Source organism: Heteronotia binoei, chromosome 5, assembly GCF_032191835.1.
Source record: "Heteronotia binoei isolate CCM8104 ecotype False Entrance Well chromosome 5, APGP_CSIRO_Hbin_v1, whole genome shotgun sequence".
NCBI lineage: Eukaryota > Metazoa > Chordata > Lepidosauria > Squamata > Gekkonidae > Heteronotia > Heteronotia binoei.
The window spans coordinates 33,139,951-33,156,722 of record NC_083227.1 but is presented as its reverse complement, the minus strand read 5'-3'; the positions used below and the strand labels follow the sequence as shown (position 1 = coordinate 33,156,722).

Here is a 16,772-nt window from a genome sequence, read left to right as displayed (position 1 = left end):
TGTGACTGATGTGAGAGCATCTACATTTTCCAGACATTACAGGGTGTGAGTAACTGAGCTCATGACACTCCCACACTTTTAGGGGTCACAGTATCAAGACACCATTTCAGCTATATGGTTCTACACAAGACAAGTTAGTGTGGCTTGCAATAATGCCCCCCCTTCCCCAGTTAGATCAGGAACTTTTTAAAGGAATTTTGTTATAAAGAATTCATGCTTCAAAGGCTGTGCTCTCCTCCTCTTCAGCATTGGGAATGATCTAAGCCCTCTTTTCTTTTGTTTTTAAAAGCAAATGACAATATACCCCTTCCTACGCTATTGTCATAGAATCAGCTATTCTACTTCAAGCTCTGAATATGAACAGCATGGCGTTAGTTCTGAGGGAAAGACCTAGATATTTGTATTACCTGCATAGCTCCTGAGTGGAAAAAAAGTCAGATTTTAGCATATCAGCACAGAATACCAGGACAAATGTAACTAAACACATTGTGTTGCAGTCTAGGTCACATGAAGTATTTTGAACTTCTGCCCTTTGTGTTTGCCACTGAGAGAATCAATGAACATTCCAATCTCTTACCCAACATGACTCTGGGTTACAACATCTATGAGAACTATTCTAATGCAAAAATTACTTATGATGCGGTGATAGACCTGCAGTCTGGTGAACAGAAGAATGTTCCAAACTACAGCTGTGGAGGACGGAATACGCTCCTGGCCGTTCTTGAAGGGGTCAACTCCAAAACCTCCAACCAGATTTCTACCATGTTAAGCATCTATAAAATACCTCAGGTACATGGCATATGGTCAGGGGGGCTGTGTCTAACAATGCCATCCGAAGCCCGTGTGTATCCTTCTAATTTCGTTAGATGCAATGGATTTAGAAGAGTATGTAGTCAATCACACCCCCATAGGTGCATATTTTAACTGTACAGAATATATAGAATGCAGTATTTACTCACCTGACTCAGGTCTCAAGCAACTGGATCATAATGAGGTGTTCACCTCTTGAGCTCTGTGTCAGCATTCCCCTGCAGAATGTGGATAATTCTCCACTTTCACCAACCAGTCATTAGCTATAGGTGCATTCTTCTGGCAACATGTAACCACACCCTCTGTTTCCATACATTAAGACAAATAAGCAGAAACTCATTTGCATGTTAGCCCACACACCCTGACATCACCGCTGTTTCACACAGGGCTTTTCTGAAGAAAAGCCCAGCAGAAACTCATTTACATATTAGGCCACACATCCTGATGCCAAGACAATCAGAACTGCGTTTCTGTGCGTTCCTGCTCAAAAAAAGCCCTGCTTTTATCCATTAAAAAATAATTTCTTTTGCTTCACATTAGGGGTGTGAAAAAAAGAAAAAAATGGTATTTTTTGGATTTGGGTTTATTGGGCCTTAAAGAATATCATTAAATACTGAATGTCCCAAATACCAATTCCGGTATAGTATTTGTATTTGTGTAAAATTAGAGAATCCTTAATTTTTTGGGTCCATTATAGCTTATGAGGCCATCAAAGTCAATCGCAAATCCTTCCTGGGTTATATTTTTTTGTTTTAGGTAGAAGCACCAGATTTGCCGTGTAGCCTCTCTTCAAAAGAACCCCCGAGTTTCAAAAAGATTGGACCAGAGAGTCCAATTCTATGGGCACCGAAAGAAGGCGTCCCTATCCTTCATTGTTTCCAATAGAGAAAAACAGCCAAGTAATGGAAGCTAGGTCAATTTAGCTGTCATGCAAATGGTAATGGATTTGGGAGAAGAGACAATGAGATGACCCAGCTCACCCTTCCCCAGGCAGGGACAGAGTTTGGAGGTAGTTGAGACTAGCCCCAGAGGCAAGCTCCAGGAATGGGCTGGAGATTTCTCTGAAGGGATGGGGTTTTCCCAGGATGCCTCCTAAAAGGGGGCTTCCTGGAGGCAACAGGAAAGGAATCCTGGCCTCCATCCGTCATTGTTTCCAGTGGGGGAAAACAGCCAGGCAATACAAGCCCTGCAATAAAGTGAAGTGTGTGGAGGGCAGGGGGGAACCTTTGCAAGGCCAGAGGCAGAACAAGTGCAATGTGCCCAGCAGAACCAGCGCCACTGGAGCAATACCAAAACCCAAAAGAAGGAGTAAGGTCAAACCAGAGAATCTCTGAACCAGAAACTCGGGGGGGGGGGCATTTCTGCCCTCTGAGTCTCCCCCATCTTCTCTCTGGAAGGCCAGTCTAGGACACAGGCCTCCCCCCCCTCCACAATCACCAAAAAAGGCAGAAGCCACAGAACTCCAAACTCCAAGTGCAACAACCAGAAACCAGACGTCTGCCTATTAAAACCAAACTCAATGGAACCCCCCCCCCCAAAAAAAAACCCCAGCAGGAATAAGAGAACCTAACCAAAGAGAAGCAGACACTAGGCACGAGGCCACAGCCTAGGCCATGAGCCTCTACCACACAACCCACCCACAAGGCCTAAAGAACAAGAAATAGCAAGAAGATAACTTTTTAAAAAATGCTGGAAACCAAGCCCTTCCCTCCTTGTCTGCTGCTCCAGTTGGACAGGGCAGAACAAGATCTGATCCAAAGTCCAGGAGATTCTCAGGCAGAGAGTAGAAGCCAAAGCAAAAAGCCAGCCTGGCAGCTTGTCTCTCCAGTCCAAAAACACTCTCTTATCCAGCAAGACAATTAGAAGGTCTTTGGAAACCATTTTGCAAGTAACTGGAAATGCAGTTTGTAAATCAAATCACTCCCATTTGCAAAAGCAGAAATACTGCAATGATTGGCCTCCCCCCTCAAGCAGGACTGGCCTGCCGCCCCCGTCGTAGCACTCCCTTCCCCACCAGGTCTATTGCAATGCCCATGTGGTCGAGCACCGTGCTCCCGGGCTATTTAAAGGCACCCCTCGCTGATCAGCACTGGGCTGAGGGGGCACTGACAGTGAGTGCGCCAGAGGGCCAGCATAAGAGCTAGGAGCTTCTGGCACGGTTTTACCCACCAATCAGCTGATTGGCGAGGGGGGGGCTTTAAATAGCCCAGGAGTACGGTGGTCAACCGCCCGTTCCCGGGCATTGAAATAGACCTAGTGGGGAAGGGAGGGAGGAGGAGGCTGGGGAGCAGACAAACTAGGCATTTGCCTAGAGAGGAGAGAGTTGGCCAAATTTGGTGCCCCCACCTTGCTGGCGCCCTAGGCAAATGCATAGTTTGCCTAGTGGGCGAGCCAGCCCTGCCCACAAGGGGCTTTTGCCAATGACCCAGCAGAAATGCGTCTTTCTTCTTCCCCCTGTTGCTGCTATGGAAATCAGATCAAACTTTGGAAAAGAGATCAAATATGGCAAGGTAAGAGTAGCCCTTAACTTTATAGCTGCTATCATATGCGTTTAAAGAATCCTGAATAGAGCCAAATTGTTTTAGAACCAAATTATGTACTGCTTGATTGGGGAATTGCTAATTGGCTACACTGTATATCAGTTTTCTCTTTGATACAAAGCCAAATTTCAGTCTCTTCCTTTCTTAACTAGATCAGCTATAGTTTGGAGGACCGTGGGTTCAAAGATGAGACTCAGCTTCCCTTTTTGTACCAGATGGCCCCAAAGCAAGATTCATTTTTCATGGGGATTGTGAAGATGCTCCTGCATTTCAGATGGACGTGGATCGGTCTCCTTGCTTCAGATAATGCCCAAGGAGAAAGATTCCTGAGGACTATGGCCCATGTGTTTCTCAGGAGTGCGATTTGCATTGCCTTCCAACACAGCATCCCAGAACCAAATGGTGATGGAATCGAGTTTCTTTCCCACGCATATTACATTTACATGCAAAGAAAATGTAATGTGTTTATTTTCCATGGAGACTCCTACTCCATGCTTACAGTTGGGGTTTTGATTAAAGACATTGAGAAAACAAAAAAATCCATTGTGGGAAAAGTCTGGATCACAGTAATCTTGAATGATTTCAACTTGAGTTTATTTTTGAAGATGTTTGATATCCATGGTTCTTTTTCCTTTCTGACCCAAGCAAACAGCAACACTGACTATGACAATTTGGGCTCCTTTCTCCGTACTCCCAGTATAATTGGAGAGGGAACATTTCATTGCTCCTATTCAAATGATGGATTGCCTGTGAAAGGCTGGACAAGATGCAGAGAGAAAGAGGAGCGGATAACCCCGTCCCATGAGGATCTTGAAAGGATACTGTCTCAGAATAGCTACATCATTTACAACTCTATCCAGGTGGTGACACATGCCTTAAGTGCTGCCTTCTTATCCAGATCTAATCAGAAGTTGAGAGGAGGCTGGCTGGGACTTCAGAAGCTGCAGCCATGGCAGGTATGTGTTCTCTCTAAGAAAACGGGAGTATTTGAGTAGCTACACTGCATCAGACCAATACTGTTATCATGTTCATGTCATGTTTCCAACAGCAGCCAATCTGATGCCCCCCAGAACTCACTAGCAAGGCACACAAACAAGTGCCCTCAGCTGGTGATTGCTTCCCAGCCTGTGATAATCAGAGGAATTCAGCCTCTGAAGCTGGAAGCCCACTTTAGCTCATGCCTAATACCCAACAACAGTCTTCTCCTCCAGCAATCTGTCCAACCCATTTTAAAACCATGTAAGGAAGGCAATGGCAAACCACCCCATAAAAAGTCTGCAGTGAAGCGACATCACCCCAGAGTCAGAAATGACTGGTCCTTGCACAGGGGACTACCTTTACCTTTTAAGGGGTGGCCACTACCACATCATGGCAGTATTTGTCCAAAGTCAACTGCCTCTGGTGTCAAATGCTCCTTTTCTTCTGCCTTGAACCTATTACCATTGGAATTTAGTTTATTCCTAGACCAGCTTTATATTTAAAAATTTCTCACTTGGTTTATAGTACAGTAAAAGCCAGTTTCATTGGTGGACCCCAAGTTCTACTATTATGGGAGAGGGAGAAAAACATTTGCTGTATTAATTTTCTATATACCATGCATAATTTTATGGACCCCACTGTGAAATTTTTTTCTAAACTAAATTAGAACTGTACATGGTATTCCTAGTGTGCCTGCAGCAGAGCCTTGTATCTAGGCATCTATTATTCTGTCAGTTGTATTCTCAGTCCTGCCATGGAATCCCCCTTTATTCTTTATTTATTATGTCCGAATGCAGCTCACCTTAAAAATTGTCGGAAGTGCCAAAGACTGCAGCATCACAAGGCACTTCAGCCTTCCCTCCCACACCATTTTTGGCAGCAAAAACTTTTTGATCCTGTTGCTGTTCCTACATGCCTTCCTCAGTATACACCACTTCGTACTTTTTTGGCCCATTCACCCAACCTGGGGAAGACAATGGCAAACCACCCCGTAAAAAGTCTGCTGTGAGAACATCATGAAAGCAATGTCACCCCAGAGTGCGGGAGTTGCACTGGCTGCCAATTCTTTACCGGGTTCGTTACAAGGTGCTGATCATTACCTTTAAGCCCTATATGGTCGAGGACCTTCCTACCTTAGGGACCGCCTCTCTCCATATGTTCCCCAGAGAGCACTGCGATGAAGCTCAAAAAATCTTCTCAAAATCCCTGGGCCAAAAGAAACCAAATTAAAAACTACCAGAGAACAGGCGTTCTCTACAAAGGCCCCGCAATGGTGGAATCAAATGCCGGAAGAGGTGCGGGCCCTACGGGATCTTAACCAGTTCCATAGGGCCTGCAAAACTGCCCTCTTCCAGCTAGCTTTTTAAGAAGAAACTCCTGATAATATCAATAACACCGAGCCATCTTATACATAATTGATTGTACCATAATGTTATACTGTTTTATTGGTTTTACTGTTTAAATTATTAATTATATGATATATTGTTTTATTGTATCATGGTTTTACCATGTCTTGTTAGCCGCCCTGAGCCTGCCTAGGCGGGGAGGGCGGGGTATAAATAAAAGTTTATTATTATTATTCTTTCCACCCAACCTGGCCATAGTCATAGACAGTATTACTGAAAACCACTGTAAGTTGTTTAGTTCCAAATACAGATTGACATTCTGTGTGTTTCCAAGGCAAATCCAGTTTGTGAGGCTCCTGATGGAGGTTAGCCTCAGGTGTGCCCAGAGACCAACCCTCCTAAGGTGAAGTGCGCCAGAATTTGAAGTGTTGAGGGAATGTTCAGGAGTAAAGGCTCCTGATGGAAGCATCAAAGGATTTCCTCATTATGAAAATGCAGACAAAAAGACTAATTTTATTAATTTTTTTACAATAGGTGTGTTAAAACATCCTTATTTCACCATTCTACTTTGTTTAAGACAGCTGAAACAAGAGGTGCATTCACACACACATAAGAATCCATTTTAATGCAATTTGCTATTAGATTTTACAATGTTTAATGGAAAAATCCAAATCCACTTGCAAACAATTGTAGTATGAACACAAGGAAGGAGTCTGTCTGTGTATGTGTGTGGTTTATAAAAGTCAAAGATTTAGAAAGCGGATATCATCAAAAAAGGAACTGAGGGGCACCAACTAGGTTGCATACAAGCCCTAAATCAGTTGGTTTTGGATCATAGAAAAGACATCATAGGATCCAGTGCAGAATCTTTAGATTCCTAAGTTACAAAGACCATCCTTAAATGGATGGGGGCTCAGTCCCATGATATAAGTTCCTTGTTGCTACCTGAATGACATCACTTCTATGATCCTCTATGCACATTTACTTACACTAGACAGATGTGACGGCAGGGCCAGCCCTGCCACTAGGCAAATTAGGTGACTGCCTAGGGCTCCAGCCCCCTGGGGAGCCCAATTGGGCACCCAATGTGATTCAGTGATGTATGGGGGGGACGCCAGAAGTTAACCTATTCTAGAGTACCAGATAGTCTAGGTCTATGTGACGGAAAAAGGCCAGTACATCCAGCAAGCTCTGTGTACAGTTGCTTAAACATAACTAACTGCCTGGGGCTGAAAATCAAAATTCTGTTCCCGCCACACAAACACACACATGCCATAAAACTCTAATGCAACAATTCCCTGCCTTTTAACTGTGCTTCAGATCTTCTGTTTGATATGCTATGTCTGGTAACAGTGATCCTTGCTTACACAGCTCTCTTTGGCAGGGCTTTTTTGGTAGAAAAAGCCCAGCAGGAACTCATTTGCATATTAAGCCACACCCCCTGATATCACCACTGTTTCGCATAGGGCTTTTGTAGAAAAAGCCGATCAGGAACTTGTTTACATACTAGGCCACACCCCTCGACACCAAGCCAGTTGGAACTGTGTTCCTGTGCATTCCTGCTCAAAAAAAAACCTCTGCTCTTTGGAACGCAAGGCCAAAGTTATGTGTCTGATTAATCTAACTTTACACAGATTTACTTTAGTGGAATTGGAAGACTGTAACTATGCTGAGGATTGCACTGTTAGTCTTTCTCAAAACCCTGAAGCTGAGAAAGAAGACTCAGCAAAGGGCCTCAGATCCATTGACAATGTTAAAAAGACATTTCTGAGTATGGAGTCCATTGGCAAAGGCCATGAACCATAGGAGACTAGAAGTCCAAATATATTTCTAAATACTGCTGGTTTTTTGTGTTGTTATAGCTTCATCCATTCCTGAGAAACATTCAGTCTTACAAGAATTCCACAGAAGGAATTTATTTTGATGAGAATGGGGACATGGCAGTGGATTTCGATATTGTGAACTGGGTGGCAATGCCCAATCAGTCTCTTATAAGAGTGAAAGTTGGGAGTGTGGAGAGACATGCTGCTCCAGAGATAAAGTTCACCATAGATCAAGATGCCATTGTGTGGCCCAAATGGTTTAAAGAGGTGAGGAAAATGTATTTCACTTCATGCCTTATAATTTATTTATTTATTATTATTTATTACGTTAAGCTTATATCCCGCCCTCTCCGCAAACAGACTCAGGGCAGCTCACAACATCACATCACTTCCATTAAAACCAATAAAACATATAAAACTAAATTACATATTTAAATTTAAATTATTTAAAACATTTCGTGGTGCTGTATTAATACAGTACAGTAGAGCGGTTCCAAAAATTCGATGGTGACCATCGGTACTCTACATGGTGCTCTATATGATGTCCAGTGGCAGCTCTCTCTCAGTTAAATGTCGAAGGCCTGTCGGAACAATTTGGTCTTACAGGCCCTGCGGAATGTAGACAAATCCCGCAGGGCCCTTATGGCCTCTGGGAGAGCATTCCAGAGTTCTGGCGCTGCCACCGAGAAGGCCCTGGCTCGTGTCGTACGCAACCTGGCTTCTTTTGGTCCAGAGATAGACAATAGATTTTTCGTCCCTGAACGCCGTGCTCTCTGGGGAATATGCGGAGAAAGGCAGTCCCGTAGATAGACGGGTCCCTGACCATACAGGGCTTTAAAGGTCAACACCAACACCTTGAAACGGACTCGGAACACAACAGAAAGCCATAAAAACTCCTAACAACTTCTCAAATATTACTCCTATCAAATCATGTCATTGTGTGGCCCAAAAGGTTTAATGAGGTGCGTAGAAATGTACTTCATGCCCTATAAAAACTCTTAATAACATCAATGTTATTCCTATTAGATCATTTTATAGCCTAAGAACACAAGTAATGAGAATGACAGAGAGAAGTATGATGAGATAAATGTTTGGAGATGGGCTGTCCAAAGGGAACACAGGCTGTGGCAAATCAAATGCAAGACTGTGCAGGCAAGCAAAAAGGGGCTATGAGGAGCATATTGCAAAAAACATAAAGACCAACAATAAAAATTTATTCAAATATATTAGAAGCAGGAAACCAGCCAGGGAGGCAGTGTGTGAACAAGGGGGGAAAGGATTACTGAAGGAGGAAAGGGAAATGGCTGAGAAGCTGAATGCATTTTTTGCCTCCATCTTCACTGTGGAAGACGAGAAGTGTTTGCCCGCTCCAGAACCACTAATTTTGGAAGGGGTGTTGAAAGACCTGAGTCAGATTGAGGTGACAAAAGAGGAGGTCCTACAACTGATTGACGAATTAAAAACTAATAAGTCATCAGCTCCGGATGGCATCCAAGAGTTCTGAAAGAACTCAAAGTTGAACTTGTGGCTCTTCTGACAAAAATATGTAATCTTTCATTGAAATCTGCCTCCATTCCTGAGGACTGGAAGGTAGCAAATGTCACCCCCATCTTTAAAAAGGGTTCCAGAGGAGATCCAGGATATGACAGACCAGTCAATCTGACTTCAATACCGGGAAAGTTGGTAGAAAGCATTATCAAGGACAGAATGAGTAGGCACATTGATGAACATGGGTTATTGAGGAAGACCCAGTATGGGTTCTGTAAGGGATGATCTTGCCTCACTAACCTGTTACAGTTCTTTGAGGGGATGAACAAACATGTGGACAAATGGGACCCAATAGATGTTGTTTACCTTGACTTCCACAAAGCTTTTGATAAAGTTCCTCATCAAAGGCTCCTTAGAAAGCTCGAGAGTCATGGAGTAAAAGGACAGGTCCTCTTGTGGATCAAAAACTGGCTAATTAATAGGAAGCAGAGAGTGAGTATAAATGGGCAGTCTTCGCAGTGGAGGACGGTAAGCAGTGGGATGCCACAGGGCTCAGTACTGGGTCCCATGCTCTTTAACTTGTTCATAAGTGATTTGGAGTTGGGAGTGAGCAGTGAAGTGGCCAAGTTTGCAGATGACACTAAATTGTTCAGGGTGATGAGAACCAGAGAGGATTGTGAGGCACTCCAAAGGGATCTATTGAGGCTGGGTGAGTGGGAGTCAACGTGGCAGATGAGGTTCAATGTGGCCAAGTGCAAAGTAATGCACATTGGGGCCAAGAATTCCAGCTACAAACCGTTCCTATGTCAGACTGGCTTAGCTGTACTAGGGTAGCTGTTTAATGTCCCTTCAGTGTTGGATTCAAAGTTGTTGAGTGGCCTAAGGAGCTCCCATATATAGCAATTAAGGCTGGGACATTTGAACCTGGCTCCCAAAAGAGTTGGACTGGAATCTTGAACTGCCTATCTGCCTATGCAAGTCATGTACCATCTAGTCCTCATAAGCTTCTTATACTCCTCCATTCTGTTCTCTATTAAGGAAATATTGGTATGACAGTGAGCTAGAAAAAACTGAAAGGTTTTTAGATATATTTTTCACCAGACTGGTTTTCTTCCCATTGTTCTGTGAGTCCTGGTATTCAGGTTCCAAACATATACTCTAAGGTGTGATGGATGGAGGTAAGCTTACCTATCACGTCATCTTTCAGTCATGCTGAGTAAGCAGCACAAAGGAGACTCTGGTGGCTTCGACAACAGGTCTCTTTGTGGGGCGATATGTGATGGTGTTGATGGAGGCTTTGTGTTAGATCGGCTGCCATCTCACCCTCCCCCAGTAATCCTTTTTAATTGCTTTTTTTGGCACTCAGCATCTAAATATAATGGGCAAACAATCTACTAATATATCTAGCACACACAGAACGGATCCTAAGCCTGTTAGAACCTATATTTCACCTAAAGATCAGCAGCCTGATTCTGGCCTAGGCTCGTCTGCTGAAGACAAAATGGTGCCTGCTGGCACTCGAACAACAGGTCTCTTCAGGGGGTTTTTTGTAGAAAAAAGTCCAGCAGGAACTGATTTGCATACTAGGCCACACCCTCTGACAACATCGTTTCGCACAGGGCTTTTTTGTTGAAAAAGCCCTGCAGGAACTCATTTGCATATTAGGCCGCACCCCCTGACAACAAGCCAACTGGAATTACATTCCTGTGAGTTGCTGCTAAAAAAAAAGCCTTGGTTTCTATAGATAAAGGTAATGAACACACAAAACAAAGCCCCTAACACATTTTGCTTGGTATTTCTTGTCTTTATGCTTAGACACTGCCTCATTCTAGGTGCACTGAGATCTGCCTTCCTGGGTACACTAAAGTAATCAAGGAAGGAAAACCAATTTGCTGCTACGACTGTTCTCCCTGTGGGGAAGGCACAATCTCCACTCAAGAAGGTAGGTCAGACTACAGGGCCCCGGTTGGAGGGAGGGGACGGGGCAAAAATAATGCTTCCATCCCAGATTCACTTTGTCCAAACTGGCTTATACCAGTCACTCTGCAGCAATCAAGACTATGTACAACATGCCTTATGCCAAGTTAGATTTTTTTGCACCATTTTGCCTGCACTGCCCTTACTTTGATTGGTATTCATTGTCCAGGGTCTGAGGGCTATATCAGCACTAGTATCTGAAATCACTTTGGCTTGCATCGCTAAAGATTAAACCCAGGATGTTCATCAATGAAGGCATACAGTCTGACTCTGGAAGTTTCCCACCTCCAACCCATTAGTCATTCTTAGTTCCTGACTTCTCCCTCCTCCTCTTCTTGTTCAGCTTTTCTGGCATGGAAGTACATGCCTCTAAGGATGTATTTTCAATTAATGTGACAGAACAAAGATTATCATGGAAGTAAAGTAGCTGTGGTGATATTAAACTTAATATGTCCTTTCAGATGCAAGTCATTGTGATAAGTGTCCACAAGATCATCAGCCAAACATGTTCCAAGACCAATGTATTCCCAAGCATATCACCTTCCTGTCCTATGAAGAACCTTTGGGGATCATCCTAAATGTACTTACTCTTTCCTTCATCCTCATCACATGTTTTGTCTTGGGAATCTTTATCAAATACTTAGAAACGCCACTGGTCAAAGCCAACAATTGCAGCCTCTCTTATGTTCTCCTCATCTCCCTCCTGCTTTCTTTCTTTTCCTCTTTTCTCTTTATTGGTCAGCCCCAGAAGGTGACCTGTCTTCTCCGACAAACTGCCTTCAGCACTATCTTCTCCTTTGCTGTCTCTTCTGTGTTGGCCAAAACTGTCACTGTGGTGGTGGCCTTCATGGCTTCAAAGCCTGGGAGCAGGATGAGGAAATGGCTGGGAAAGAGCTTGGCCAACTTCATTGTCTGTTCCTGTTCCAGTATTCAAGTGGGCATCTGCACTCTCTGGCTGGGCATCTCTCCCCCCTTCCTAGAGTCTGACATACACTCCCAGTCAGGACAGATCGTACTGCAATGTAATGAAGGGTCTGTGGCCATGTTTTATGCTGCCCTTGGCTACATGGGGTTTCTGGCTGCTATCTGCTTTACTGTAGCCTTCCTAGCTAGAAAGCTGCCTGGGTCATTCAATGAAGCCAAGCTGATCACTTTCAGCATGTTGGTGTTCTGCAGTGTTTGGGTGTCCTTTGTGCCCACCTACCTGAGCACTAAGGGGAAATACATGGTTGCTGTGCAGGTCTTCTCTATCTTGGCCTCCAGCTTGGGCTTACTGGGCTGCATCTTTCTTCCCAAGTGCTACATTATTCTACTGAGGCCTCATCTGAATACAAAGGAACAACTAATGGTGAAACAAAAAGATGGTTTCTGATTTTGAGTATATTCAGTGCATTCTTTGTACTTGTTGGCAATCTGTCTCCATGCTATTAAAAATCCATTGTACTATCTGGGGAAATTTACTTCCCAAAACTGCTATTAGATTAAATATCCATATATATAATACCTCTATACATCTATATCTATAATAAGACATATAGATACACACTGAGTGCTAGTGAGAGGAAACTGCATTGCAGAAAAAACAAATGCTGTTCCATTTTCTTTTTTTGTTTGTTCGTTTGAACCGGCCATATTAATTAATGAGCTTTAGCATTGTACATTTTTGTTTGTTTTTCTTAGTATCATTGAACTAGGAGTATATAATTTTGCCAGGTCATCTTATTCTTAGACCCAGTACTGCTTTGACATTGGAGAAAATAGGTAGGGTGTTCAGTGAGCACTCACAATTCATTAATAGCTTTTGAGTCTTGCTGTGCGACTCACATACTTTTTGTTATATTGCAATGGCCCTTGGTCATTACTTTTCTTCCTTTCTTGCAATGCAAGAGCTTGTGGACACGCAATGAAATTGCTGAGCAGCTGGATTAGAACGGACAAAAGGAAGTACTTCTTCACCCAAAAGGTGATTAACACATGGAATTCACTGCCACAGGAGATGGTAGCGGCTACAACCATAGGCAGCTTCAAGAGGGGATTGGATAAACATATGGAGCAGAGGTCCATCAGTGTCTATTAGCCACAGAGTATTGATGGAACTCTGTCTGGGGCAGTGATGCTCTGTATTCTTGGTGCTTGGGAGGGGCAACAGTGGAAGGACTTCTAGTGTCCTGGTCCCACTGATGGACCTCTGATGGCACCTGGGTTTTTGGCCGTTGTGTGGCACAGAACATTGGACTGGTGGACCATTGGCCTGATCCAATATGGCTTCTCTTATGTTCTTAACCTGGACTTCCTTGGTGCTTTCTCCTCCAAGTACTGATCAGTGTCAGCGTCTCACAGCTTTACAAAACTGACTTTTCCGTTGGCAATCAAGTGTTCAGTTTTGCCCATTCTGAGGCATTGAACCAGTTTGAGCTGTCACTTTGCAGCAGCGGTTGCGAAACAAAAAGTGGTGTATGTCAACAGAGTCAACTCTGCAACAGGTGTATGGTTAATCCATCCTCCTCCGTGGGTATTCCTTCTCCTCCACCACCTACAGGGCCCTTTGTGGACATGCACACTCACACAGTTTGGAGCTCCCCACCTCAGGAAAAAAATCCACTATGACCACTGAACTTTGACGTTTCTGACAATGAACTCCCTCCTTTTTTTCTCAGCCGGTTGCAAAGGAGGCTAGATTTTACTATAATTTCAAAGAACTGAGGTTAGACCACTGTTCTTTCCTTCATTCTCTCCCTCACTCCAATATAAAAACTTTCAGAGTAGTTTCAGAGTAACAAAACTTTCCAACTGCCCCAAAAATAGCCTTCTTCCATCTCCCAGGAAACAGTAGTGGCACAGAAGCCCTGTTGGTCTATCCTAGCAAAGTACAACATGGGTTTGATGGCTCCTCAAAGACTAACAACATTGATTTCGGTGTGAGCTGTCCTCCATCACAGGTCACAAAAGCTCAAGTGAAATAAACGTTTGTCTTTAAGAAACTACTGGACTTCCGGGATTGCCAGGGAAGCTATCAATTAGGCATGCAGAAGCCAAGAAACAAAACGAGGGGGGTTTATGCTGATGGCACAAGCTGTTTTAAGAGTCTGAAAGAAAAGAAGAAAGATAACAGGGAACTACCCAGGTTGAGAGTCACCAAAGCCTTCAGCAACTCTCTGCCCAAAGCTGCTCACATGATTCTCCCACCCAACACTGGTAGTTTAGAAAGTTACTTCAATGCAGTATCTGTGCCCTGGGGTGGGGGAACAATGCTCAAGAGGATATATCAAGGTCTATGTGATTAAAGAATTGCAAAAACGTATTGCAAAAAAAGAGCACTCAACCGATAACATGCAGCAGGCTCTCCTGAAAAACACTTTATTGAACTACAAACACAGAGGATGACCACAAGGCAAGATTCCCCCCGCCCTCCCAAAAGCTTGAACAACTCTCGGCAATTATCACTGTAATACAATGGGGGAGGGGGGAGAGGAGGAATGGTTTTGCAGAAAAGTATCCAAATAATAAGACGAAAACGATTCTCTGGAATGTAAACAACGTCTCAACATACAAATGCACCAGCCCTAGATTTTCAAAAAAGAAGCATTTGCCCCATCAGTAAACCTTAATCCAAACCCACTACAATGATTTATTTCACCTCCGATGACGTGCCAGGCGCACCCTTCTCTTGGGGACTTTGGAGCTGGAGGGAAGAGACACGTGCATGAGGGATGTTCCTTCCAGGCAGGGAGCTTTGGAGGGTGGTGTGCTTTCAGCATCTGCGAGGTTGCTGTGGACCACTGACTCTCCAATGGAGGACACCGGGGGGCGGGTTCTTTTGCTGGACAGCTGCTCCTGGAACCGCTCATCACTTTCACGAAGAGTTTTCATCACGTCCTCAGATGCTGCCAGCAGCCGCTCAGAATTCCTGGTTTCTTCACGCAGGGCTTCTAGCAGAGCTTCCCTCGTCTTACGACGGGCTTCCCTTTCTGCCCGTTGAGCTTCCCCCTGGCTGGCTAAAGCTCCTTCTGCTCCTGAAGGAGAACTATTTGCTGGCTTCCATTGGGGTCCTTTACACCCCGCGCTCAGCTCCTGCCCCAGCTCTGGCTTCTCGACTCTAGCACTCTCCGCTTCCAAACTTCCCTCCGTGCCCTCCCCCTTTCCTGTAGTGCGGGCTTAGCCCGCCCTTTCCGCCCATCTCGCTCCCTTGCGGCCACACAACCTTGTCAGGGATGCGAGGCTGAAAGAGAAGGGCCGGATAAAATGGTGGCGGGGAGGTTGATCCCTGCTGCACTCCTTGCAGAGCTAGAATAACACGCTCAAGATAACATAAGCGTTCCCCAAGCTTTAAGAGCCCCGGCCCCCAGCTGACTTTAACTATAGATTTTATGAGTTTATTTATGTCCCGCTTTTCTCCCCAGTGGGGGACCAAAGCAGTTTCCATTTGTTCTGTTTTTATAATATAGTCAGTGGATTCAAAGCATCGAGGAGACGAGGCAACAGTGATAACAGCACTTTATTAGAGGCAGCATGGCAAAGGCTGCTCCCAACAAGACTGAGAAATGAACCCATGGACCAAAGCTATATACAGCTACTTGTTCCCGTGCCGGCACGTTATTGGGTCATTCAAACAGGCAGGGGGGCTGTGACTGATGTAGGGCAGCAGGTATTTGGATCCTACTGCCCATTGTTCCCAGTCCCCAAGCTCTGCTGTCATGGCTCCAATGAGCCAGGCAGGAAACCCATACTTAAACCCATACTTAAATATAACAAGTTTTATTCTCAGAACAGCCCTGAGAGGTACTTTATGGTGGGAGTGTGCGACTGGCCCATTTACCCAGAAAGCTTCCATGGCAGAGTGGAGATTTGAATCTGGGTTTCCGACATGCTAGGCTGACACTTTAACCATTGCAATCCGCTGGTTCTGTGATCCTGCACACTTTCCAGCACTGAACTACCCAACATTGTCCTGCCAACAGTTCAGGGGAGGGAGGGAGGAAAATAGATGGGGAGAGAGGAGGGAGGTAGAGGTGGAATAAAAGCAACTTTAAATGCATTCTCCAAGCTGCAGGCTGGCTTGGCTTGAAGAAGTGACTTAAAAAGACAAATGTCTTCTCCAAGCAGACCAATGGGGCAGTGGGGGCTTCGAGGGCCCCACAACATGTTGCTGTCTCTTCTGTGTTGGCCAAAACTGTCACTGTGGTGGCCTCACAGTGTGGCCTCAAAGCCTGGTAGCAGGATGAGGAAATGGCTGGGAAAGAGCTCAGCCAGCGTCATTGTCTGTTCTTGTTCCACTATTCAAGTCGGCATCTGCACCCTCTGGCGTAGCATCTCTCCCCCCTTCCCAAAATCTGACAGCCATTCACAGCCTGGAGAGATCGTACTGCAATGTAACCAAGGGTCTGTGGCCATGTTTTATGTTTATAGTAGGTCCTGACTAAGCCCTGTAAGCATCCTTCAGTTGGTGCTGGGATTTACGCTACACCAGGGATGGGTTACATTGCAGATAGCCCCTCCATCCCATCACAAAGTGGCCCCTTTTTGGCCATGTGTTGCAACAGGTCAACATAACTTCAGTGGTTTGACTTTTTATTGGGCTTGGGCCCCAGCCCACTCAAATCTTAGGCCTTTAAAAAGTTAGGCCATTTCCCATTAGCCTTGTCCCAGTCTCATGCACCTTTCCCCCAAGGAGCTTCTGCCTGATCTTGCACACATATGAAGCTGCCTTATACTCGATCCATCAAAATCACTACTGTCTACTCAAACTGGCAGCAGCTCTCCAGGGTCTCAAGCTGAGGTTTTTCACGCCTACTTGCCTGGACCCTTTTAGT

The 16,772-nt window shown here is 44.7% G+C and overlaps 1 protein-coding gene across 1 annotated transcript; it reads left to right on the top strand.

The window, feature by feature from the left end:
- Window positions 1-582: 582 nt before the first annotated feature.
- LOC132571922 (vomeronasal type-2 receptor 26-like) lies at window positions 583-12,334 on the top strand. Its single transcript, XM_060238714.1, has 5 exons — window positions 583-789; window positions 3,503-4,306; window positions 7,537-7,764; window positions 10,801-10,927; window positions 11,424-12,334. Exons 1-5 carry the CDS (start codon window positions 583-585, stop codon window positions 12,332-12,334), a joined length of 2,277 nt encoding a protein of 758 aa, XP_060094697.1.
- Window positions 12,335-16,772: the final 4,438 nt, after the last annotated feature.